General features: G+C 33.0%; 2 protein-coding genes across 2 annotated transcripts in view; both read right to left on the bottom strand.

Annotated features, from left to right (window-relative positions):
• Positions 1-6026, bottom strand: part of LOC18602386 (transcription initiation factor TFIID subunit 1) — a 28317-nt gene extending 22291 nt beyond the window's left edge. Inside the window, exons 1-7 of the mRNA XM_018119381.1 lie at positions 5740-6026; positions 5540-5658; positions 4211-4273; positions 4014-4059; positions 2760-2978; positions 2390-2502; positions 141-309 (exon numbers count right to left, since the gene is read on the bottom strand). Of these exons, the coding sequence (XP_017974870.1) occupies positions 141-309; positions 2390-2502; positions 2760-2978; positions 4014-4059; positions 4211-4273; positions 5540-5658; positions 5740-5761 (751 nt within the window). The 5' untranslated portion in view covers positions 5762-6026. The remainder of the gene's footprint in view (positions 1-140; positions 310-2389; positions 2503-2759; positions 2979-4013; positions 4060-4210; positions 4274-5539; positions 5659-5739) is intronic.
• Positions 9414-10743, bottom strand: LOC18602385 (endochitinase EP3). The gene is made up of 2 exons (XM_018119383.1): positions 10277-10743; positions 9414-10029 (listed from the first exon to the last, which is right to left on the bottom strand). The coding sequence occupies exons 1-2, from the start codon at positions 10692-10694 to the stop codon at positions 9629-9631; spliced, it is 819 nt and encodes a 272-aa protein (XP_017974872.1). The 5' UTR covers positions 10695-10743; the 3' UTR covers positions 9414-9628.

Raw genomic sequence — 22946 nt, 5'->3', positions numbered from 1 at the left:
AAATGAAGTGGAGAACCAAAAATTACAACAAGTGAAAACGAAGAGGGATTTAGGGAACCCCAAACATGATGTGCCATGCACCGGCTATTAGATTTAACCACACAAATGAAAGATGAAAAAATTTATACTAGGCAACATACCTCTATGAGTGAAATAGCCATGCTCTCTTTTATCTGCTTTCTTCAAGGGTTCATGAATACCAAATATTTCTGAAAACCGTAAGATTACCATACCATCTTCAACACATAAAACAGGCAGAGGAGTGGAACCTTGACCATCTAATGGCTCCTCCAGAACACCAGCTATTTCCTGTTGGATCATAAACATAAAAACAAGGAACATGTAGTATCAATTAAATCTCCCTTTATCAAGTCAAAATCAAGAAACTGATTCACCAAAAACGAATTGTATTTCATATTATAGTTTGCCATAGTTGAGCACTTAAAAGAAACAGAACCAGCAAATCAATTATGAAAAGACAAATTAAAAAGCAATTTCCTATTCTAAATTTCTAAACAGCAACCTCATTATGAAATATGTTCAGTAAGTTTGTGTTAATCCCATTAAATGCAAACATTTGAGAAATCAGCTGCCATACAGTCCAATGGTCATCCTATCTCACACCTCTCTAAAGGTAGTTGAGGAGGGGTGAGGGGGAATATTTGATTTCATCTACAAACCTGTCATTATTACTGAAGCACATTAGAGGAATGGTAAACATGACCATGGCCCTGTGAGAGGCTTGTTAACTCCCATAAATGAAATAAATATGAACCAAAAAGACACTGCAGATACTTATGTGAAGGGGGCTTTTGGTGCCATTTTTCATGATATTGCAGGACTGGAGGTCAAAATCTGCATACACACTCTTAAATATCTTTGTTTCTAATGCAGAATATTGGATTGAGCCAAAGTCGAGAGTCGGAGGTTAAAATCTTTTTATTTCTTGTTGCTTAACCAGGACTAGTGATGGAGCAGCCGCCTCCAAAGGTGTTTAGGAAGTGTCCTAAGGCTGGATATAATGTCCAAGCCCTAATTTTGCACATGTGGTGAGAAGCTGAATTGGGAGATTGAGTAGGCATTATTAGTGCTTTTGTGTCTTAGATTTACGCTTCTTTAGGTTAAAACCATTGGTTCTTAATTTATTTTCTGTTTTAAGTGTCAAGGGTAGTTTCTTAATTTCTGATTTGCTAGAAATTTCAAATTTTGAGTCTAGGACCTTAGTTGGGTTTTCCTTATCCTATTGGATTTTGTTAATCATCTATTTAGAGTGCAAGCATTTCTTAAAATCCTAAATGGGAATAGGGGTTCTAATTCTTTAAAGACAAGGGATGCTAAGAGTTTATATAAATCAATGAGCTATTTCTCAAGATATAGTTCAATATCAGAGAATTTCCAGTATTATTGCTTTGTTATTGTGTAATGCAATCAACCTTAGGTGTGACTCCTGAGGAACACTAGGCGTGAAGCTTAGGGATTTCTTTTCTTTATTTTATTTTAAGTTTCCTGTTTTCTTTAAGTATTCAGATTATAAAACGACTATAAAACCTAGTCCAACAAAACCAGTAAGATTGATTGCATCACAAAAACAAAAACAATAATGCTGGAAGATCTCTGACAATGATTCTATATAGTACAACAAAACTGAACTAACATGGGGTACTTATAGCTAAACCATAGACCCTATTTTAATTGCAAAACACCAAATAGCCCTAATACCCTAATGCTTATACAATAAACAATGTACTAGTTAATAGAAAAAACTTAAATCGATATCTCTATATATAAAGATTATAAAAAACCCTTGAGTCCTGTAATCAAGTGAAGCTTGAGCCTTTAACTGTAGCAACTCAACTCAATAACACCCCTTAATTAAACGTCAAATTGTCGACCATGGTCACTCAGGAGACAAATATAATCATTAAATAGAGAATATCATGCTCCGAAAAGAAAGAGTCATAAATAATACAAGAACAACATGCTGCTAATTTTCTGTTTGCTCATCCTATAGAAAATATAATCTGCAGATTCATTTTTGCAGTTTACAGACAAGTTATGAATTAGCTAACAAGTTCCATGAAGTGTTTTAAACTCAGGGTCAAACTTGCCAGACTGTAGTTCAACTGCTATACCAGAATAAAGGTACAAACTTCAATGTAATATATTTTGAGAACCATCAAAATGACAATTAGAGAATATTAAAGTCCAAAAGGTTGCAATCACAAATAATTTCATATCAGATGAAATCTCCAATTTTCTTTGACATGCCATCCCAAAAAAGCTAATCATGGTTGTCCAAATATTTCTTACACTATTAAAAAACAGATCCAGACTTGAAAATTTAAAAGATGTTATATGAAAAAACCAAAACATTACATTGAATACTCACCTGAAAATCTTCAGTACCATCTGCTTGTTTTTCACTATCTGAAGAGCCACACTGTACATCATCCTCAGGAGATTTTTCTACTTCAAATGGTACCGTACGCTCTTCCTGCTCACCTGAAAAAAAGGTGCTAAATTCAGTCAAACAAAAAATAGAATGAAAAAGAATAAGTTTTTTATCATAAAGAATACAGTCGAAGGTGAAAGATGCCATAAAAGCACCTGACCTAGGATGCCTTGGCATGGGTGCCAAGAAAAGCACATACCACAATAAAAAACATAAAATGGAAACAATTGATAATTACCAAACCAGAAAATACTACAGTTCAATAGTGTAACTGCTGATAAGGCAGTTTGAACCTGTGTATGCTTACCTACCACCTCTTGTTCCTTTTCACTTTCCTCATCCTCATCATAGTTTTCATCATCAAATACAGAGGATTTAGGCTCCAAAGCAGAAGAAACATCAGCAGTAAAATATTCCTTTTTGGGAAGTAAACGGTCCTCCTCAGTAGCAGCTTCAATCTCTGGACCATCATACTCCTCGTCAAAATCTTCATAGTCAATGGCATTTTCAGCCTTCTCATCATAATCTGCCACAATGAACCACCATTGAATGCATAATCAGAAGATTAGACCAGAGATGGACACCAGATAGGGTTGTAAGGCAGACAAAACTCTAGCAACAAAATTTTTTCAAGCAATGACGTAGAACGTCCATATCTTTTATGTCGAAAGGTTAAAAATAAATAAACTCCATTCCATAGTGTAAAAAATATATGAAAGAAACACAAACAATAACCAGAGGCATATATCATGATGAAAGCAAAAACTTAGAAAATCACTAACAATTATGAGGACTGCCCACAAATCTACAGTAGGAGACAGAACCATCATAGTAGCTCAGCTTGGGTGCTCTAAAAATACTTTTTGCATTTCAATCTCAGGAATTAAGTTATGCAAGCTTCATAGCAGATATTGCATGCTTGGTTATCCCATTCTTTTGGGTTTTAAGCTAAGGAGGGTAGTTGCCTGTTGAGCGTAAAGCAGCCTACTACAAGCCACTTTACCACCGGTTCAGACATGGGGAAAGAAATTTATGGATTTTAGACCAATCAAATTTTGCTCCATAAGCACTAAGTTTCCAAAAAAACATCAGGTTTTGCAGCTAAATTAACTTTCACTCTATGACCCAGACACTTAGTATGCTACTGAACCATATGCCTTCGAACGCATGAATCTAATAAAAGAAAGTTTTTATCTTTTAAATATCTTTTTTAATATCCATGTTAGGAAGAGAAATCCAATCAGAAATCATTATTTCAAGATTAAAAAAATGCTTTCCAACAAATTTTTAATAAGTTACTGTATCAACTATTTGAGATCCAGTAGAATCATGAGCAGAAAAACAGTTCTCTTAAGTACAAGTGGCCTTTTTTGATCAACCAAACTCTACCTTCAGTCTCAATACAGAAAGGTTCCTATAAAGAATTACCACTAACTGCATCTTAAATATTATTCTAATGTAGCCAACACAAATAAAGCATAATCAATTAATTGAAGAAACAAAGATACTAACAGAACATCAAACACGGCATGAGATAGATTTTCCGGCCATACAACATCACCTTGGTCAGCAGCATCAGCAGGAGTGTGCGGTGATTTTTCTGACAGCTGACAATTGAACAGCATTATTAGGATGACAAACTCCCAAATCTTAAAAATAATAATAAAACACAAGATACGATCGCCACATTATTATAAATCATACATTTTAGAGGGGGGAGGGGGGGACAGAGATAAAACACACATTAGATTAACATACATCTATATCCGTAAGAGATGGACCCAGCTTGTCTGCTACCGCAGCAAGATGCTCCTTTGCATCCTAGGACAAAGAAAGTCATTGTTAGCTTTAATGCAGCAATTAAGAACACAAACATACCTAACAGACAAAAACCAACAATAAGAAAGTAAAAAACATATGTTTACATACAAATAGCATTGACTACTAACGAAAATGAAGGCCAAGATAGAGATAGCTTTATAGGGATGCCAAGCCAAGCATCAGACTCAACAGCTTAAGCTGATAGCTCAGGCCAAATTAGTATGTTATCTCCTACAAGGCTTTATAGGTTTTGGAGCATTCTTAGCTTGGCTGGCGTAGCATTACTATTTCTGAAAGCCATGTAGGCAGGAATCATGGGTCCTTCAACAGCAAGAAAGTCCTTCTGATCCAAAGGAAACTAACGCCATATAATTATCAGATATTTAGCCCTACAATTCCCTAGTTTAATTAGGTGTCATTAGTTTTTTGATTTGTTAGTTTAATTAGGTGTCAGAATCATTAGTATTTTTGATTTGCTGGAAAGGGAATTTTCTTGGGTTCATTTGGTCTTATTTTGAGCCTAATTTAATTAATGAATCTTTTTCTATATGGCATTTGGTTTATAGGGCTTGAGTCTCATGATTGACCCAAAAATTTATGTCTAAACCAATTAAGATTGGAGAGTTTTTGAAAAACATGTAATTAAGTGATAAGCTATTCTCTGTATCTAAAGTACATATAGCAATTTTTCCATACAAAAAGAACTTTCTAGACACCCTGTACTTATCCTAAAATCAATTCTAACAAATTCAGGGCAGCATCAACATGCTTCTGTTTCACCACTCTTTTGGTGCAAAACCCATATTAACACAAACCCTAAATCCTTATTGCTCCTTCAACCCTAATTTCACGTTCTAACAGAACCACAATCCCTAAAACCTTAATTCCCTCCTAACTTAACCCACCACAATAAAACCACATAAGTAGATTTGAAAAAAACTCTCCTACAAAATCAGGCCTGAAACAAAGGAAGCATATCTTCTCCATTAATCAGAATCAACCACTTCCCTTCCTCACATCCGCTTAATTCTATCCTATGCCACCACCCGAACCCAGCTCAGACTAAAACGAAACATATTACACGCTCCAAACCCCATCAAGAATTTGAGATTATACCAATTCTTTAACATATAAAATATGCAAAGAGCAAGCTTTCAACAACTTCATAAACAGCCACAACAAAATAATAAGGCTTTTTTTAGGTTCGTGCATAAAATTACTATCAGTTTAAGCTCAAAAAAGAAATAAAAAAGTAAAAAAAATTACCTCATCAAGATAATCAGCATCAAGATCACCAGAATTATCGACATTCCCAAACATAAAACCCAGAAGCCGATTACCCCCACTAGCTTCCTCCTCGTATTCTTCTTCATCATCATCTTCATCTGGTCAACAAAAGGTTCGCATTTTAATGAAAAGAAAGGAAATTTAAATTCAAAATGACAAAAAGAAAAGAATATGAAGACCTTGGAAGCTGGAGTGACCCATATTTCTTTCTTTTTCTCTGGAAATTGGAGAGAAGAGAACCCAGAAGAAATTAACCTAACCTATATGCATGGAGTCTTTTAAGCACTTCGGGAATGGTACTGAGAGGTAAAAGAATTAGAAAATAGAACAAAAATGAGGTTAATAAAATTGGGAAATAAAAGAAAAAACACATAAAAAAGAAGTGAATTTAGTTTGCTTTATAAAATAAATGTAGAAAATTTCGCGTGCTGGAATTGCAACGACAGAGGAAAGGAGGATGGCTGTTGAGGAAAGGGGTATTTATAGAAGAGCTGTCAGCTTCGATTTTTTTGATTCATAACTTAAATGGGCCAATTGGGTTAACGACGCTTTACAAAGTGACGTGTATCGGTCCGATTGGAGATTGGAGTCTCCGTGCTTTGGGCTCTAACTGGTTTTAAGCCCTAATTGCGAAATTATGCTAATATTACTATAGTAAAGGTGAAATGCATGTCACATTATCTAATTAGTCTTTATATTTTATTAAAATAATGAATTTAATTTTTATATAATAATTAGAAAAATACCCACACGGATTTATAAAATTTTATAAACACTTGTTGTTAAAAGTTATGAATCGATGATAAAAAATATATATATATAACTTTTTGTTATTACAAAATGTACAAAAATTATTATAAAATATGAAAAATTTTCTTAATATACATCAGCGTGAAACCTCATTACCAATTCTAAGGATAGTTTCCTTTTTCCATCTGTTCACCACTTCTATATAAATTAACTATGTTATTCCCTATCTATTTTCAGTTTTTTTCTGTGCCTTTATTTAGTTTCAAATTGAGACATAGAATAAAGATTCTGTAAGAATAAAGATTCTGTAAAATCGGTTAAAACTCAGCCTTAGCTATTCCCTTCTCTCCCCCGGTAATATCTATTACAGGAGACAAGAAATAGCTTTTAAATATATAATAACTAAAATACCCCTTATAACCTAAAAATATTACAACTTTAAACCTATAAATACTTTTTTTTTATTCTCATTTGCCCTTTTCTTTCTCTCTCTTCTCATCTTCTTTCCTCTCTCATTCTCTCTCTAATTGGCACTCAACACCGACGACGACGGCGGCAATGGCGACGACGGTGACGGCAACAACCGAATATGGTCGGAAAGCGTCGATCTAGTCCTTTTCGACAACATTCAATCGAGATCCAACCAAATCTGGCACTCAACGGTCAGATCTGGCCGCGTGAAGCATTGGATCTGGTGCTTCCCGACCAGATCCCACGGTTAGATCTGGCACTCCAAAGCCAAATCCAACCATTGGGAAGCACCGATCTGGTGTTGTAGTGGCTAGATCCGGCCACATGGTGCGCCAGATAGGCGTTTTGTTACACTAGTTGCCTTTTCGACGACAGACCCATAAAAAAGAAAAAAAGAAAAAGTAAAAAAATAGAATAAAAGATAATAAATTATTTATAAATTTTAAAAATATTAATATTTTATATATGATTTAAATATTATTAATATTAATATGATTAAAATATTAAAAAAAAATTAATATTTTAAACTATTAATGTTTTATGTATTAAATTATTAATATATTAAAATTTTAATGAGTATAAATAAAAATAAAAAATATTAATATTTTAATTAAAATAATATTAAAATATAAAAATAAAAATATTATTAATTAAATTATATTACAATATTAATATTTAAATTATTAATTATTAATATTTTAATTAATTATAAATTATTAATATTTAAAAATAAAAATAAAAATAAATAATTATATATAATAAAATATATTTTTATCTTTTTATTTTTTATTTTTTTCTTATTCTAAAGTTATTGTTACCAACCAAACACTGCAATAAATCATAATAATTATTCATACTCTATTCTATTTCTCATACTAAATTACGTAATACTTATTTTATTCTATTTTTACCTCATTCTTAATAATTATTTTATTTTATTTTTATATTTTATCAACCAAAGGTGTCATAAGTCTTTACAGGAGAGTACAATCACGTTAACACGGGAAATAGTTGAGTCTACAATAACGGCTGCTGCTAGTACATTATCCGAGAAATGCGCATAATGGTACAGTCGGGGGTGTTCTAATTTCTCTTGATTTAGAAAGTTCTGTTGTGAAGAATTCAAAGTATAATACGCAGTAGTAAGACGCAAAGGCAAGCAATGAAGACCCTTAGAAAGGGTTTTTGATGTTAATTATGTCAAAGAACATAGTCGGTTGTTTGTGCACTACTCAGAGTTGCTCTTCAGTTGAGTGGAGCATAGCCCAAACCTTCTTTGCTACAACAGCACAATCATCTTGAATCTGCTTACCTTTTCCAACGATTGCTCCATTGCTTTCAACTTATCAAAGGCAGTGCAATAATAAGATCCATATTTACAGATTCAAGCAATGTGAAAAACACATTCTATACTTTATATGCTTCAAAAACTTAGGTGGCAGAAAATCAAGGGGAAAAGGAAAGGAAAGGGATATTAGATAGAATTTGACAAATGATAAGCAATCAAATAAGTTTAAACAGAGTGCAGCTGTCATATGTTGAGACAGAAAGCTTACTTCTTTGGCAATTGCCTTTTGTTCTTTCCATACCACTCAGTTAGACCTGTAATGTTCTTCACTATGTCAAATCTTGCCACAGAGAAGATAATTTGCTTCCTCTAGTCTACCAAGTAGCCACTATTCCATTATAACTCTGTTGGACTTATATTATTAATTTTGTAAAGTATAAAAATTCGATTTTAGTAATTTATTATACAACAAGTAAATCAAACCACTTAGCTAAAATATAAAGACTAATCGTATCATTTAATCTAAAATTTAATTGCACAAATAACAAATGCAAGAGAATCCAAGAGACTCTCTTATCACAATTTTACCTATCTTTGTATCTACTTGTTCTGTATTAGTGTCGACAGGGGAACCAGTTTTTCTTTTTAATTCTCTGCAGCAAATGGTCCCACCTGTTCTTCCTCTCTTTAATTTTTTTTCTTAATTTTTATTTTATTAATGACTCGGACGTCAACTCCTCAATCCAACACTTGGTGTGAGGAACTGGGGCATAATTCATAACTTTATGAGAAGCTTAGAAAAAAAAGACTTAAGGAGTTCTACTGAGAGTAAAGCTATCGAAGGGTTGGGTAACTCGCTTAAACTGACGAGCTTGACTCGATTCAGATTGAATTGAAATTAGCTTTTTAATCTTAAATCTAGTTTAATTCATATCGATTAAATTATTTTAGTACATATATTTAATTTTACCAAAAAAAAAAAACTTGGAACCTGATCCAATGGGCTTAGTACCCTACACCGTAGTCTCAGTGGGACTAGAAGGGCCGAATTGCACCGTGCGGACCTTAGCAAAACAATTAGACTGCGAAGAAAATGGCCCAACTGCCATGCGCTAGCTTATTCTCTTTACGCCCCCACTTGAGCACCATAGCCATCACGTTATTATTTGCAATTTCTTGTTTTGTTTTGTTTTGTTTTCAACGAGAGGCATACATGGGATTTTCCCTTCTCCGATGTTCTGAGTTACAAAATTCAAACGTGACAACTATCAGAGCTTTTAGTTGTACAGGGGATCAATGTTTTAAAAGATATATACTGTATTATAACAAGGAAGAAAGCAAACGAGAAGAAAATGTAATTAAATTACGCTTGTTGTAGCAAGCAGGGCACGTAGTTTTGTTTAGTAGATTACAATACATAAATTTCCCTTCATTTCGTTGCAGGTCTCTGACAAGAAACCTTATGAAATTTATTCCGGGAAATTCAGAATCTGCGTACAACAGGATCCTTAGCAGCCTTCTAGTTGTACTAGTAGAAAAACAGCTGAAAATAACTCAACCTAACAAGAGAGATTGGGTCCAGGATCAACGCCAAGTTGCTTACAATAGGCGGTGTAAAACCCAATACGCCGCTGAACCTTTTGTGGTGCTCCACCTCCACATTCGATTCTTCCATTGATAGCCTTGATCGTTGCACCAAACCCTTGCCTGACGACAGGGCGGACAGCATTCATCCAGTACCACAATGCAGTCTTAAATGAGACAACGGGGTTGGTGGCCACCAGTTCTGGATTGTTCAATAAATTAAGCCCAAGGGCTTTTCCTGCGTTCCCATAATTAATGTTCCCTGTAAGCTGAATAGGTCCACGACCATGGTAGGACTTCCCTGGGGCACATGGGTACTGTGGACTGTTTTCACAGTACCTGTTGCTCTTGTCAATCTCTTCTGTATAGCAGAAGTCTGCACAATAGTCAACATTTTATCTGTTAGATTTAAACAAAAGCTTAAGTTAACTGAATTAATGCCCAATGATTTGCTTATATAACATATATAGACAGGCATACGATACAAACTGATTTCAAATTATTATGATTAAAGAGTGCTATGGGCTTTGAATTGTATAACTTTTAAATCAAACCAAGTTGCTTACATGAATAATGAGCTTTTGTGAAAAGTCTATGCTCAGTTGAAAAGAAAGAGAGCTTACGTTCAGTCTCATGTGTGGCATGTGCAAAAAAAGCAGCAATCTCGCGCTTGGAATCAACATCAGAACCTAATTTTCCAAAATCAGGAAACGAATCGTGTGCAGTCAGAAAAGCTTGTCTCGTGTAGAATCTCTTCCCTACACAATCTGAACGGGCTTGATTAATTATCCCGTTAAAGAATGCAGGTGACACGATACTGGCAACTGAAGCACCGCCGGGAGATTTAGAGAAACAAGGGCCACCTTTGCATCCCGTGCCACAGTAGTCGTTGCCAAGACCGCAATAACCGAATTGGCTGCAGCACAAGTTTGGTGCACAACCACAGTTTTGAGCCAACACATTTTGGGGCATGGCAGCAGCGGCTAGAATTCCTACAAGAACAACTGTTAGCGAATATTTTCTCATAGCTAGGGACTCCATTTTTAAAGAATGAGAGGAAAATTTGTGGTGAGCGGACAGGTTGATACACCATGTATTTATACTGTCATGAGGTGAAGAAATATCTGCAATAAATTTGGACAGGTAAGCTTTTACAACATCGTGTGGACTAGGGGTCTATGATCTAAATTGACTTGTCAATAAAAGGACAAGTCGTCTAGACAGACTAGAATTCACCAACCGCAAGATTATTTGATGAGGTATATCTTCGTTTCCTGGCGTATCTTCCATATTCAATGAATTAGTGATAACCATATCCCAATTTCCTCCCACGTTGGGTTATGTTTCCAGGAAACAACACCCTTAAGGTAACGTCATTGAAATTTCACAACTCGATTCGGACACGGCAGTCTTTTAACAGTTGTACACTATTCAAGAGTCACTTTTCTGATCACAAGACACAACAATATTTCCATTTAGTACGTATAAGTGTAACATCAGGGGTAGCGGTCGTATCCTGCATTCTTTGCTAAAACATACTATCAATTACATATTTCAATCACATTAAAGTCCTATTGGTTTAAATAAAATTAGATTATGATCCGTGCCTTGCAGACAAACTTCTTTTTATCTCTCTTTTTCTTTCTTCAATATATTTTTTTTCTATGATTTTCACGTAGTTAAAAGAGGATTTCTTTTTACTTATGTAATAGATAAATAATAACATCAGTGTCTTCATAGCTTACTACATTATAACCTAGATAAATAATAGTATCAGTGTCTTCATAGCTTACTGCATCATAACCTATCTTATTTTCGAGTAAGTACAGGAATCCATCCATCCATCCATCCATCCATCCAAAAACCTTCCTGGAATCTATACATCCAAACATCTCTAGACTTTGGTTTTCGAGTAAGTACAGGAACATAGTCTTGTCCTGTTAGTTTTATTATTTATAGTTTTATTTTCGGTTGGGAAAAGGGTGGGGTTGGGGAAATGAATAAATTGATTGAAATAAAACTGCCCTGTTAAAATCCAATGAAACACGAAGAGTATAAAAGACTATGACACTCCTTAACTAATGCTTCAAAGTTCACTGTTAAAGCATGTATAGTTGGTGGCTATCATGTTGAGTGTGAACAAATTCATTAATGCCTCCTTTTTTTCTGTTGTGAATCCTACTTTCTGAATCATCAAAATTCATGAAATATAAAATTTTATTGACAAAAAAATTATAAACACGTAGTAATTTCATGAGAAAAACATTATCAGGAACAATCTTAGAAAGCAAAGTAATTCTCCTTTGGGTATTGCTCTGCTACCATTGCTATCCTTCTAAGATCTTTCTCTAGTATGAGTCTTTACATTCTAAGAACTAAATACATTAAGAAGTCGATCATTTGTTGTATCTTGAAGCTGTTCGCTTGACCAGCTTTTGTCAGATTTCGGATTCTATGTCCCAATCAAGTTATTTTTTTTAAAAAAGTGAATTTTATTAACCATATAACCGGTGTGTCATTGTTAGTCTCTAGTTGAAGCTGTCAGAAACTCTCATTGACATGGAAATCGATTTGGCAAGAAGAAGCTTTCCATAAGGCTCAACAGCTCATAAAAAGGCAGAGATCCCACGAAACGATCAGTCTCCAATGTCCCAAGCAAGTTATTGAGGTGGGTGCAGGAAGAGATCCCACTGCACATTCGATCCCATCTCCGTGCAGAAAACAACTCGCTGCACATAGCCATGCCACAGCCAAATGCAGCCCACAGCATTAACACAATTGGCTTGACCCCTCGTTTCGCTTATCTATCTATCTATATATATATATATTAATTAATTAATTAAAATACTGTTTTTTTTTTTAAAGTGAGTTTATTAACATAACATAACTTGCATGTCATAACAATAGCAAGTCAAGCTATAGAGGAAAAAGTACAATTTCAAGAGGATTTCACCACTCAAACAGATAATGGTAACTCAAACTTAACATTGCGTTCCTATATAAAAAGGACTAATCTTCTCAACTTTAAAAAACTACTGAGATTACACTATGACCACGATCCAAACTTCCGAAATTACAAAAGCTAAACAAGCAACACATCAGAATCTAGAGAATTATCACCTCTCGAACCACAACTAAGGCCTTCAAACACCATTAAATCAACCACCCTAATTCCACCCTTCCTTCCGGAAGATGCTGATGAAGACTTCTCCATGCTCAACTTCCTTTCCTAATCTTAAAAGGCACACAGAAAAAGCTCTTCCTTTTGCACTTCAGAGAACCCTCCCAAAGCCCGGTGTTTGTTCAACCAGAATTTCCAATGATCACACATGAAAAGCTGCTACCCACAAACCAGTGACAGCATAGTCCTGCTCTAATCTATCTTTACTGATGAGCATGTCCTGGCTGGCTCCTTTCCTCTTCATCTGCTGCTTCAAACTCCACAATTTTTTGGATAATCTCATCTTTGTCTTCCACAAAATACAAACCCAATTTCTTACTACGTTCCCAAATTTTCTCTACTTCCCTTACAAGAACCGAATTTCTCCTTCTTAATCTTTTATTTTATATATATATATATATTCAGTTAAATTTAAATTTAATTTAATTTGATAACAAATTCAAAACTAACTATAGTATTAATATAAAACGTAAATTTCATTCATTTTTCTTGAAATATGACCCACAAACTATTTACATAACCTCAAATATCAATATAACCCATATGATTTCAATTTATATCAATTTAGCTTTCCTATGTATGTCAAACACTCAAACTCTAAAATTTTAGAGTAATTGCACATTTCATTATTAAATCTTGATTAAATTCAAATGTTTTAAGCATTATTTTTGATATTGAAAATTGTAAATATAAGAATTAATAATTAAATTGATCCACACAAGTTAGATAATTCAAGTTAATCAAAGATTGATCAATGGTCTTTTTACTTAGACCTTTTTTAATTTTTTAGATAATTTATGCAAATATCAACTACCTCTACATCTCCAAAATTTATACTCAAAATAAGATTGTCTTGTAATAATAAAAAAAAAAACTCTGAAAGCATATAAATAATAAAAACATATTATTAATGATCATATAGTAATTCATAAATTGGGTGAAGAAAAAGAGTAATATAAGGCCGTGCAAGGTGGTTTATGGGGTGCAAACCCTCTCGCAGTCTCCTTTTAAAGCATAGCATCCGGAGTTGTCCGTTACGCACTGCCGTTTACGTTTAACAATATTACCACATACACGAGCGCAAGGTCTAATGTTATTTTGTCTACTCCCATTTCTTCTTCCGCTGCCTGCCCAAATTGAACACTCTCACATCCATGTCTCTGCTACCTGTTACACACACACACACATATATAAAAGGAATAAACAAGTAAATTTGTTTAAAAAACTTAAATAGGTGTGTCATTGATATGCAACATAATTGTTTTTTTATTCAAAAAAATATTGAATGCCATTCATTAATTAAGAGATCTTACATTTATTATTAAATCAAATATTTAGATAAATGAATATATAATATAAATATTAAACAAAAAATCGACAAAAAAAATCAAAGTTTTGGTGTATGACTTACAAACATTCATGAAGAACAAGAAGAGAGGTCAACGTGAGGATAAGTATAGCCAACCGAGCGGCCATGGTTTCCTAAGCTAGATATAACGATGGATCATGCTACAAAGGTAGAACTTGTGTTTATATATATTTCATGCTCATGGCATAAAAATAGATCATAAAAATGGTGCTCAACCATTTGTGTGTGCTTTTATTTTTACGATAAGTATTCCTAAAATCATGATTTACTATTTGTTTGTAATAATGTTCTAATTTTGCACTTACTTAAAAAAAAGAATCTTTTTCATTAAAAAAGTATACTTAGATTTATCAAACAGATTGATAATATATGATTTTCTTTGAATTTCTTTTCCTTACAAATATTGTTAATGAGATCTTTTTGCCCCTTTTGCCTTCTCACCTAATTTGATCATATTTGAAAAATCTAGATTAAAAAGGGAACATTTCACTTGTAATTTTCTTTTACTACAATCCTGTAATTATCTATTTAAAATAAAAAATTCAGTAAAAATGTATTATTTATAAATATAAATTTCATAAAATATTTTGATAAACTTTATACAAGTTAAGAATATGATTGGCTAATTGTAATATAATAATTATAAAGTATATGCTCCCACTAAAAAGAGTAATCTTAAACAAGTCTTTTATACTCCATGAAATGAAGTCATATAGAATCATTAAGATATTAGCATTATAAACAAAATGCTTGGACTTTGGAATAAAATAGAAGAGAAAAATGAATAAGCAAAGAAAACCCAAAAAAAGAGCATGTCCAATATGTTTCATGTTTGGGTTAACGTGGTAGTTGATCTTAGAGATGATGGATCACCACATCCGAACATGAAACATCCTCACCGACCTTTAATATTTTATTAAAATTGAAACGATATCGGGTGCTAAATTCAGGAAATCATGCAACAAGCAAGAAAATAAAATCTTTGACAAATCCTTTCATATAAATATCAGCCAGATAAAAAAAATCATACCAAAGGGGCATCCAAACAAAATCATGAAAATTGAAGAACAAGTTTTTGTGAAAGTTTGGTGCACAACCACACCTTCGGGCCAACACATTTTGGGGCATGGCAGCAGCGGCTAGAATTCCTACAAGAACAACTGTTAGCAGATATTTTCTCATAGCTTTTTCGATAAGCCGATAGTTCATTAATTCTTGAAATTACATTAAGATTTCATCAGTCGTGGCCCCATCCAATAAATCACTGGAAGGCCATAACCATCCCCCTCTCCACATTTGCAAAATAATCCCATTTTCCCGTACGCTTAGTATGCCCTTTTTCCCTATGGATCAAAAGTTCCAGAACCTCAACCTCAAAATATTAGTGTATCTACACAGCTAGTTAACTCCAAAAAATGACCTGAGTCCAACAACACATTGTTTATGCCACATAACCACAAAAGAAGTCAGAACCATTCACTGCGGAAGCATATAAACAATAAAAAAAAATAAATAATAATAATAATAAAAAAACTGTGGAAGCATATAAATGATAAAAACAATAATTTAATAAGGATATAGTTATTTTATAAATTGTCTGAGATCATAAAATTATTGGAAGAACAAAAAGAGTAATAAGGCCATGCTAGGCGGTTTCTGGAGATGCTGCTAAAAAGGTGGTTTGGGCCAAAACATATTGCAATCTGCTTCTGTAGCATAGCAGATGTTTTCTGTTATGCAATACCATTTAAGCTCCTTATTATTGCATGTGTCAGCGCAAACTGTTATTGTTAATTTGACTCCTTCCATGTCTTCTTCTGCCGCACCCTGCCCAAATTGAACTCTTTGGCAACCAGGTCTCTGCTACCTGTTTCATGTAAAAAAAAAAAAAGCATAAATTTCATGAGTAAACGAGCAATCAAACAGTCATAGTTTCGAAGTATGGCTTACGAACATTCATGGAGCACGAGAAGAGAGGTCAACACAAGGACAAGTGTGGCCAAACGAGCTGCCATGGTATAGTAAGCTAGATATAGTGACGGATCATAATGCAAAGGTAGATCTTGTGTTCATATGTATTCCATGCTCAAGGCATAAAAATGATTTTACCATTTGTGTCTGTGCTTGATTTTCCTACAATCATGACTTACCATTTGTGTGTACAATGTCCTATTTTTGTACTTGTTAGGAAAGTATACTCAGATCCACCTATCAGATTGGTTATATAAGAGTTTCTTAAGATTTGTTTTCATACTAATATTATATACGAAATCTTCTTGTCTCTTATACCTTCTTACTTAATTTGCTTATATTTGAACAAACTAGATTAAAAAGGGAACATTTCACCTGTAATTTTTTTATAACAATCCTATACTTATTTAGTCATAACAAAAAATTTTGTAAAAGTCTACTATTTATAAATATAAATTCCATATAATATTTTAATAAACTTTATACAATTTAAGAATGTGATTGACTAATTATAATATAATACTTATAAGTGATATTTGGGGACCTTATACAACCCCTTCTATAACTGGTTGTCATTATTTCTTGACTATTGATGATGACTTTACAATATTTACTTGGACATTTTTAATGAAATTTAAATAAGAAGTAAGTAGCATAATTCCTTCATTTTATAATATGGATCTGATGTGCTACGTATCTAAAAACACAATAGAAATTGAAGTGGTGAGTTTCACAACTTCAGTGAATAAATACAGAGAGGAAGAACAAGATATACGGAGGTGTATTTGTAGAATTCAATACATTTCAAAGTATGCATTTTTGTTCATACAAACGTATAGCTGTAACCAAAAGTCAAACATTTCTTAATTCATGTATTCATGATGTCTATGTGAATCAAATCATTGGATAAAGTTGTTAGTGTAGAAGTCTTAATAAACAATATATCAAGAGGGGGCCAAATTGGTATTTAAAAATTCTTTTGAAAAGTAAGTATAAAAATCAAGACTTTTTACAACAAAAAATTTCTTCTTGTGTAAAAACAAAAGTGTGATTTTTCTAAGCAAGTTTTTAATAATAAATTGAAAAGAACAAGTAATAAATCAAGGTAAAATATTTTCCTAATCCATGCAAGCAAAGCATAAATAATAAATCAAGGTAAAATATTTTCCTAAGCTAAATGCAAGCAATAAATCACATTGCTGAAAAATTAGAAACAAGACTTAAAATTTTAATAGTGATTCGGTTTTTTCTAGTACTAACATTTCACTCCCTTGGAACACTAAGGAATTTCAAATCCACTAAGGGAAATGAGCTTTTACGAGAATCAAATAAAACCCCCACAATAGCTTTTTATGAGATCAGGTGAAACCTTTACAATGCTTTTTACAGGACTAAGTGAAACCCTCACAATACTTTTTCATAAGATCAAGCGAAATCCTTCGACAATGATTTTTCATGAGCTCAACCACGAACCCACAAATAGTTTTTAAAGATTAACAATGGAATACAAAGTTAGAACCTTTACAATGGAATACAAAGTTTAACAAGGAAATGTCTCTACAAAGACTGAGTGTTAGGAGTTTAAGCTTGAGTATAGTGAGAGAAGAAATTTCAACTTGAATGAATCAAGTATGGAACTTTTCAAAGCTTGGTGGAAGTCTAAAATGAAGCTAGAGAGTGAGGATAAGCTTTTTAAATGTCTCTCTAGGGTTTGAAACTTTATCTCAAGTCTTCTCTTACTTCCAAATGACTCAAAAGCGTCTATTTAATTATAACTAGTGTGAAGTTTGAAGCCGTTAGACACAAGTTTGAATTAAATTTGACCGTTGCTGAAGTTAAGGGTAGACTACAATGCTCTTAGGGTCAACTATGTTATTTGAATGTTTCAAATTAAGGTTCTATAATCGAGTATAACCTTCTTCTACTCGATCCAATTCCCAAGAGTGTGATTTTTGCAAGTTTGTACTGATATAGTCGACTATGGCTTTGCCAAGGTCATTTATGTCTCTTGATTTCTCCCCTTTTCAAGCATTAGAGTAGCCAGGGTCGACTACCACTACTCCAAGGTCGACTATGGCTGTGTTGTTCTCCAATTTTTCGAGCTTTCTGCCTTTAAGGTCGACTATGGCTTTATGTATTTTAAGTTTTTCACTCTTTCTACCTTTGGATCGACTCGAGCTTTTTTAGAGTCGATTCTTAACTTGTGTCTTAAGGCTTTCTTAGCTTTTTGGTGTCTTTTTTTAGCTATTTCTTTCTTGCTTTATTTCTACAATCAAATAATAATTTAAGGTATATTTGCTCTTTGTTTTTTTAACTGAATATGTATTGTTTGAAAGCTTTTATGATATTTTCTAATGATACATTGGCTTTTCAAACAATTATATGACCTTATGGGATTAAAAATATATTTGAAACAATTTTAAATGCTTGACATTAAGTTTAAGACAAGATTACATATTTTTGCTAAATCAGAACAGGTGTAACTCAACACTAACAATCTTTCTTTTTTTGATATGACAAAAACATAAGCATATAATATTTGAAATTTCTTGAAGCCTCCCCCTAACTTAATTAGTCTTTATGCCCTTGTTGAAAACATTTAAGTGTAAATGAGAAGAATATAAGACATGAATATGAACTTTGAAAATTCTCCTCCTTAATTTATGCATGAAGTTAAAAAAAATATTTTCAAGAAAAATTAAGCTAATATAAAAGCATTTCAATTTGCTCATAAATCTTCTTCCCCTTTTTGTTATATTAAAAAGGAATAAAATTGTGAATTTTAAACATTTTAATTCAAGAAACAATGTTAGGCGCTTTATGGAGATGCTGTTACGGAGGTGATGTGCCCCAAACAAGCAAGCACTTTTCATCTGAAATACAGCATCCGCTGTTGTCTGTTATGCACAACTATTTTAACTGATTAGTATTGCATTTAGGAGCGTAAGGTGTTATTGTTATTTTGACTCCTTCCATCTCCTCTTCTTCTTCCTTGCCCAAATTGAATTCATTGGCAACCATGTCTCTGCTACCTGTTTCATGTAAAAAAAAGGCATATATTTCTTGAGTAAACGAGCAGTGAAACAATCAAAGTTTCCATGTATGGCTTTGGCTTATGAACATTCGTGGAGCACGAGAAGAGAGGTCAACACAAGGACAAGTAAAGCCGAACGAGCTGCCATGGTATAGTAAGCTAGATATAATGATGGATCATAATGCAAAGGTAGATCTTGTGTTTATATATACTTCATGCTCAAGGCTTAAAAATGATTTTACCATTTGTGTGTATGATATTTTCACTTAATTTTCCTAAAATCATGATTTACCATTTTTTTGTAACAATGTTCTATTTTTACATTTACCTAAGAAAGGAATCTTTCCCGTTAGGAAAGTATACTCAGATCCATCGAACAGATTGGTTATATATGATATTCTTAGGATCTTGCCCCTTTTACCTTCTTACTTAATTTGATTATATTTGAACAAACTAGATTAAAAAGAGAATATTTCATCTACAATTTTATTTTCTACTAGGTATAAATATTTTGATAAACTTTATACAATTTAAGAATATGATCAAGTGATTGTAATATAATAATTATAAGTGATATGCTTCTGTTAAAAATGGTAAACTTAAAAGAAGTATTTTTCACTCCATGAAATTTGAAATAAAAAAAACTATTTATCTGCCCAAAAATATTTGACTTTATTTGGACATGTCTTTGATGTAAATCGAACATTTAAAGGAGAAACTTCTAAGATTTTAAGAATTTTGGAAATGTTTTAAGTATTAGTTTTGATAGTGAAAAGTGAAAATATAAGAATTCTTTTTTGAGAAGCGTAAATATAAGAATTTAACAATTACATCAGGCCACGCAAGCTAGATAATTCAAGTTAATTACTTAGCCCGTTGCTCATGTGATTAACTAAACGGACTTTTGGAGTTAGACAAATCAAATAAGAATTAGAGACAAAACAAAAACTTTATATTATAATCATCCATATTAACACAACAGTAACATGGATGCAATTATTCAAAAAGATTAATCAAAGATTGACCAATCGGCTTTTTGCTTAGATGTTTTTTAAGTTTTTAGATAATTTATGCAAATATCAACTACCCCTGAATCTCCAAAATTTATTCTCTGCAACAAGATTGTCTTACAATAATAAAGAAGAAACTGGGGAAGCATATAATTATAATAAAATCAATTTATTAAAGATATAGTTATTTTATAAATTGTCTGAAAACATAAAATCACTGAAAGAAGTAATAAGGCCATGCAAGGCGGATTCTGGAGATGTTGCTAAGTAGCTAGTTTGGGGCAAAACTTATTGCACTGTTCTTCCGTAGCATAGCAGAGGTCATTTGTTATGCACCACCATTTCAGCCCCTTATTATCGCATTTGTCAGCGCAGGGTGTTATGTTTAATTTGATTCCTACCATCTTTTCTTCTGCCGCCCTGCCCAAATTGAAGTCCTTGGCAACCATGTCTCTACTACCTGTTTCATGTCAAAAAAAAAAAAAAGCATAAGTGTCAAGGGTAAATGAGCAATCAAACAATCAAAGTTTCAATGTAATCAAACAATCAAAGTTTCAATGTATGGCTGACGGACATTCATGGAGCACGAGAAGAGAAGTCAACACAAGGACAAGTATAGCCAAACGTGCTGCCATGGTATAGTAAGCTGGATGTAGTGATGGATCATAATACAAAGGTAGATATCGTGTTTATATATACTTCANCATGTCAAAAAAAAAAAAAAGCATAAGTTTCAAGAGTAAATGAGCAATCAAACAATCAAAGTTTCAATGTAATCAAACAATCAAAGTTTCAATGTATGGCTGACGGACATTCATGGAGCACGAGAAGAGAAGTCAACACAAGGACAAGTATAGCCAAACGTGCTGCCATGGTATAGTAAGCTGGATGTAGTGATGGATCATAATACAAAGGTAGATATCGTGTTTATATATACTTCATGCTCAAGGCTTAAAAATGCTTTTACCATTCGTGTGTGTTTCATTTTCCAACTTGATTTTCCTAAAATCATGATTTACCATTTTTGTGTAACAATATTCTATTTTTACTGTCACTTAAGAAAGAAATATTTCCTAACATATTGGTTATTTATGATTTTTTTAGGATTTTTCCATACAAAAATTGTATAGGAGATTTTCTTACCCCTTTTTTTCATATAAACGAAATATATTAACTTAAATCAAAACTACATCATCCTTGGTCAAATAATACCAAACATATCTCCAAATAAAAGAGTAAGAATACTAGATGGGGGCCTATCAAAAACATGTAAGCCTAGTTGTCGTGACGTGCGGGTCCGGGAACCCGTCCGCCAGACGCGGACGAAAATTAAAATTCAGTGTGGGTGTGGGAGTCGCCACCAATCTTTTTTATCTAAGGTGTGATTGGTCACCTATTAACCCGATTCTTAATCGACTAAGTCCTAAATTAATTTTAGGTCCGTTGAAAGAACGAGAACTGGTCCATGTTTTTTTTAGAGATGGGTTCAGGAGTGCGGTTACGCACGGAGAAGGGTTAGCACCTCCGTGACGCCCGTTCTACGAACGGTACCATTTAATCTTAAGTTATCTTAATGTAGCCTTTTCTTAGTTTAATCCCTATTTTATTAATTAAATTTTTATTGAATTGCCAGACTGAGTTTTTCACTTGGTCTTACGTATGTATATGATGTAAGCGTAGAATGATGTCGTGACTTGTTTATTTTAAATGATGGAGTCGGTAATCTTTTATTGGAAAATTATTCGAAGACCATCCCAACGCTTTGGTGAAGTCTCGAAATTCTCCTCACCTAGAGATATCCCCGGGAGAACTCGTCTCTACGAGCTCCTCTGGGAAATTCCATCATCGGGATTTTCGCGCCATTTGCAAAATAAGAGTGGCATGCAATGACAGTATACAATGATGAAATCTATATGATCGTATTTATTAATTAGTTGATTGGTAATGCTTAATAATTTCAGGTAATTTATTGACTTATTCATATATTTATCGTTATTATGTATCATTATTATTTATTATATATATATATATATTTTTAAAACAAACATTATTCGGACTAATGGGTATAGGGGTATAGAATCCGGGTTTATCCCGACGCTTCGGTGAAAATCCGTTTCAAACTCCGTACTTAAGTGACCTACCCGAAAGAGACAACTCTTTGCCCCTTTTAGGTGGTAATACTCAAATAATTGTTCCATTTATTTTATTTATTATTTATTATTTGCAAGGCTCTAAATATATTTATAATATTTTTTGTTAATATTATTATTTATATATATATATTTTTAAAAAATCTATAGATATTATGAATTTTCTTTCTATTTATTTATTTATTTATTTTATGTACATATATTTATTTTTCTTTTCTATTATTTTTATTTACTACTATCATTATTATTTTTTAACATTAAAAGAGACATTTATATATGGCTAATTTTCCTAATGTGGTTTAAATTATAATAAAAAAATGTAATTTTTTTTTTTTAAAACAAAACAGGCTAACTTCAAATCAATTGAAATAGGCCCAAACCAGAGACAATGGGTTATACCTTACTGGGCTCGAATTAGCTCAGCCCGCTAGCCCGCAGAAGCCCAACTTTATTGCACCCGGTCCGTTTCTTGAGGTCCACAAAGCAAGGTTCAAAACGCACCGTTTGGTGTCCGCAGAGCCGTTCAAAACGTCGTCGTTTGGGCTTGGATCTTTTGGCTTCTGCCACTCCACTAAAAC

Source organism: Theobroma cacao, chromosome 4 (genome assembly GCF_000208745.1).
Source record: "Theobroma cacao cultivar B97-61/B2 chromosome 4, Criollo_cocoa_genome_V2, whole genome shotgun sequence".
Lineage (NCBI taxonomy): Eukaryota > Viridiplantae > Streptophyta > Magnoliopsida > Malvales > Malvaceae > Theobroma > Theobroma cacao.
Note: the sequence above shows the minus strand (reverse complement) of the source record. Positions and strands in the feature narration are given on the sequence as shown.

Bases quoted from the DNA above. Each gene is read 5' to 3' on its own strand.
- LOC18602385 (XM_018119383.1), bottom strand. From the start codon at position 10,694: ATGGAGTCCCTAGCTATGAGAAAATATTCGCTAACAGTTGTTCTTGTA. The intron at 10,030-10,276 runs GTAAGCTCTCTT...ACTATTGTGCAG, and splicing joins TGCCACACATGAGACTGAAC to ACTTCTGCTATACAGAAGAG.